Here is a 4,370-nt window from a genome sequence, read left to right on the forward strand (position 1 = left end):
GTATTAGGACCCTTCCTGTTCTCTCCTTATTGTACTCCATTCTTTTTTTTATTGTTATTTTTAAATCTAATTTCAGGAGCCAAGTGTAGTGCTCCAAAACATTGTTTGGCAAGACCATACTTTTCCAGACCCCCCCCTCTCTGTTTTTAGACAGAGCAGATTTATTTCTCATTGTTTCATAGCTTTGACTATATGCCAAAAATATTAATGATGCTGGCACGCAGACTCCCTCAGAGGCAAATATTTTGCTGTTGAATCTGCTGACTTTTTCTAAACTTTCTCTGACTATTTTGTGTTTGTCCATAATTCTGATGTCCAGGAAAAAAAACCATCTGGATAAGCAGTATGTTAGTTTACGTCCTTCTCCTTGCCTCTCTCCCAACATCTTAACCAATTCCTTTACATCTATACCTTATCCTCCAGCTGCTTAACCCTCTTCCTCAACAAGGTATTCTCTCGCTCGGTGTCTCTCAGCCTCTTCTTGATGTCCTCATAGGCCGTGACCAGGGCAAAGTGGGAAGCGACCGATTCATCGCCGGCACACACCGATACAGGACTCTCGCCAGCACCGGTGTAGGCCGTCTCATGTTTAAGGATGCAAATGTCATCATCCACTGCCAGGGGCTCCATGCCTGCACAGGCCGACTCTGTAGCAGATAGAAGACCTGGGGATCACATGAAGAGTTTCATTGTCAAGGTGATACATCTCTGTTGTCTCTGTAGTGCTGTCACTTTGTTTGGTTGATGACGCTCGCTGCAAGAAATGTACAATGCATCACTTCCTGTGTGTGTAAGAGACGTTTACAGAAGGAAAGCGCTGCTAGAGGTGATGTGTTTAATAACTTAGAACAACAAAATAAAGGGGATTCAAGTTAAATTGGATCATATTCAGCATCGGAGAAGACATGGAGGAGGACTTGTGGTCGGCACCATGGTGCTTCTGGAGAACCGTTCAAATTCAACATTGATCATATCTCAGAAGAAAATGGTTTGTTGTAGCAGTACAAACCAAACCTGTGTAAAGGTATGTAAAGGCAAAGTTAAGCACAATGCTTAAATGTTCATATACATTGTTGGTCTGGACATAAGCAGAGTTTCAGCTTACATTTATTTTTGTTTTAAATGTCCTAATCTTAAAGTGGAGATGAAATGAAAAATATTTTTTTAACCCTTTTTTTTTAAACCCTTTTTACCCTCACATCCCGTCATATTGCGCACCTATTTACCAATATACAGTATGCCAAATGATACAAAAACCTTTGTATTTTTTATCAAAAATCATGTTTTCTTCCTGTAAAACAAAACATTGTGTGTACTATGTAAGACATTACCAACCAGTTTCAACCAATAATACAGTGTCATCTGCTTGTCAATCAATCTGCAACAGAGCTAATATTCATACACAGATTCAACAGCAGATGTGACTATTTATATATATATATATATATATATATATATATATATAGATAGAGAGAGAGAGAGAGAGATGAGAGAGAAAGAGAGAGAGAGAGAGAGAGTTGTGATGGCATTGACAGCATTTCACAAAGTCTATGGTTTCACATTCTTTCACGCACAGACTTTGCTGATTTTTACTGGCAAGTGACCTAGTTGTTAATGTAATTGCATTGATAGCTGCTGAGGTTTTGGTTCGACCGTTGTGTTTTGCTTCATCATTACTTCATACAAGAGTTTTGGCAGAAGGTCTAGAGTTGATAGTCTAGGTGTGTCTACATTGTTTGAGATAGGCCTCAAACAGCATCAGGCACACCTTACATACATGACATGTCTTTCTCGTGCACAGCTGACTCAGCCTCCACCAAACTTTAGTCCCGTGGCTTATGCTATTTTAACAGTCTGTTTGACATTTTTTATTTATTTATTTTAAATATGAATATCAAAGATGAGCTGGGTGAAAACATCAGCATGTGCAGTGGGTGTCAGTGGCAATGTCAGACCTATGTGAGATCTATCCAGCTGCTGGTAAGAAAAAATTGGCAGTTTTCAAATTTGTGATATCTTGGACATTTGTCTCCGCTGTAGGATCCGTGGCCGCTTCCCATATAATAACATACCGTGCATACAAAACCACAGCATCTGTTGGAAAATATGTTCTAACGTGTTAAATACAAAAAAGGTCAAATTTGATGGTACACATGTGAAAAGAGTTTAACAGTGACCTGTTGTTACAGACCTGTGTGGTGGTAATTTTGTAATCCCACTCTGACAGACATAAAAACATACAGTATTCTCACACTTTTAATGCTCAGAGCACAGTGCACAAGACAAAGGTTAGTTTGTATTATGCACACTGATGGGAAGCTGGTTTCTCTCTTTGTCCTTTGTCCCTCTGGTCTGGGATGTTTCTTTCAGTTATTGTTGTCAAGAAAAAGGGCTCATTAGCCAGAGGTCAGGATCTGTTGATGACACAGGTGGACACATACTTCCTTTACACCTGTGATATATACCGAGTGACTCTCAGCTAAGAATGTAAGCAGTCCAGCCAAACTGCCACATATAGTATAGACATAGTGGTAGCTAGCCTAAAACTACCACCCTCCTTAATCCTTTCTGTTTAGAGTAGCTCGGCAGCAGAGACAGTGCAACTAACGCTAGTGGATGATGTCAGCGTGCAATGATGCAGCAAACACTAGAAGCCACGTTTTTAGCACTGATGGTCGAAGCTTTTAGAAAAATAAGTCTCAGGAGAATAACTGCACATGCACTTAATTCCATGCCATTGATGCAAACCAAGTAAGACACAAACGCAGAGCCGCTGGCTTTAAAGGACGACTTTAGAAAATGAAACCGAAATCGACCCCAGCAAGTCAAAACCAAAGTCAACGTGAATCCAAAACAAGGCACGGATAGCAACGTCATTTCGTTAGACTTCCCTCAATGCAATATGAGCGCTAACGGCTAACAGGATAATATTCAGCAACGAAGAGACCTTATTTAGTTCAAAGAGGCATCAAAAGGCAACCATAATTGGGATGTAAACAGTAGCTCGTTTGTATACGATGCTAACGATGGCGTTAGCTTCCGTGAGCCCTCTGTTGACATGACGAAACACATTGACAGGCAGTCCTGAAATATGTTTCAGGGTAACGCTACGTAACACGGATACCAAACACTAACCATGTGAAACACACAATATGTATCAACAGATTCCGAGATTAAAATGATCGATCTGTTAATGATAACTGTTAGCTAGCTCTTAGCTAACGTCTCCTGGCGAGGTGAAGCAAAAGCAGTCGGTTATTTTTCACTCTCGACTCTCACTAACCGTGTTAGATGTTGTCCTCAATTAGTTGTCAGTTGATCACACGGGATTAGCATTTATTTTTGAAAAAAGAAGACCTCTTTCTCGGAGAAAAACAAAGAGACAAGGCTGGACTCTCGCACAGTGCCAGAACTGACAGGTGAGGAAACAAAAACTTCCGGGAGTCATTTGACTAGTAAAGTCCTTTCAAAATAAATGCACGATGTAAAATATAATAAAATATAACTACAAACTAATAGCTAATATTATTAGCAGACGATGAGTTGAATTAACGTGGTTTAGTTGGACAGCGTGTAAAAGAAGAGGAAACTCTCCTGTATTAGAAACATTTCAGAAAAAGTAATACACTGACTTTACTAGCTAATAGCTAGCTACAGTTTAAGAACATTCAGTATAGCCTAGCTAACGTTACAGAGTTGAAAAATTGATCCAAGGAAGAATAACGTTACAGAAAAGTTGGTGTCTAGACAGACGAGTTTTGGACAGTGTCATCCCTGTGGTGCATGAGCCTAACGTAACTCAACCAGCTAACCTTACATTTCAATAAGTAGCTAGGTATTTGTGTATAGAGTTTATTATGTCTATTTATGGACATCCTCAGCACCAAACTCTCCCAGCTCACTGTGCCAGCCTCCACCTGTCAGTGGATCACAAACTTCCTGACTGACAGGAGTCAGCAGATGAGGCTGGGGAACATCACATCCAGCACACGGACTATCAGCACTGGCGCTCCCCAGGGGTGTGTGCTCTCCCCACTGCTTTTCTCCCTCTACACCAATAACTGCACCTCAGGAGACCCATCTGTTAAACTCCTGAAGTTTGCTGACAACACAACGGTCACCGGCCTCATCCGAGACGATGATGTGTCGGCCTACAGACGGGGCGGTTGATCAGCTGGCTCTCTGGCTCAAAACTGTGGTGATGATCGTGGACTTCAGGAGGAGCCCCCCCAGTCTTCCCCCCATCACCATACTCAACAGTCCTGTGTCTGCTGTGGACTACTTCAGGTTTCAGGGATCCACCATATCCCAGGACCTAAAGTGGGAGGCCAACACTGACACCATCATCAAGAAGGCCCAGCAGAGGATGT

At 41.5% G+C, this 4,370-nt stretch overlaps 2 protein-coding genes across 3 annotated transcripts in view; one reads left to right on the forward strand and one right to left on the reverse strand.

Annotated features, from left to right (window-relative positions):
• Nucleotides 1-3,440, reverse strand: part of azi2 (5-azacytidine induced 2) — a 13,919-nt gene extending 10,479 nt beyond the window's left edge. Inside the window, 2 exon segments of the mRNA XM_032519642.1 lie at nt 412-665; nt 3,284-3,440. Of these exon segments, the coding sequence (XP_032375533.1) occupies nt 412-630 (219 nt within the window). The 5' untranslated portion in view covers nt 631-665; nt 3,284-3,440.
• Nucleotides 3,184-4,370, forward strand: part of LOC116691760 (RNA-binding motif, single-stranded-interacting protein 3) — a 221,956-nt gene continuing 220,769 nt past the window's right edge. For both annotated transcript variants that reach the window (XM_032519635.1, XM_032519639.1), the window contains exon 1: nt 3,184-3,419. The gene's annotated coding sequence lies outside the window, so the exon portion shown is untranslated. The remainder of the gene's footprint in view (nt 3,420-4,370) is intronic.

This window comes from Etheostoma spectabile, chromosome 6 (assembly GCF_008692095.1).
Source record: "Etheostoma spectabile isolate EspeVRDwgs_2016 chromosome 6, UIUC_Espe_1.0, whole genome shotgun sequence".
NCBI lineage: Eukaryota > Metazoa > Chordata > Actinopteri > Perciformes > Percidae > Etheostoma > Etheostoma spectabile.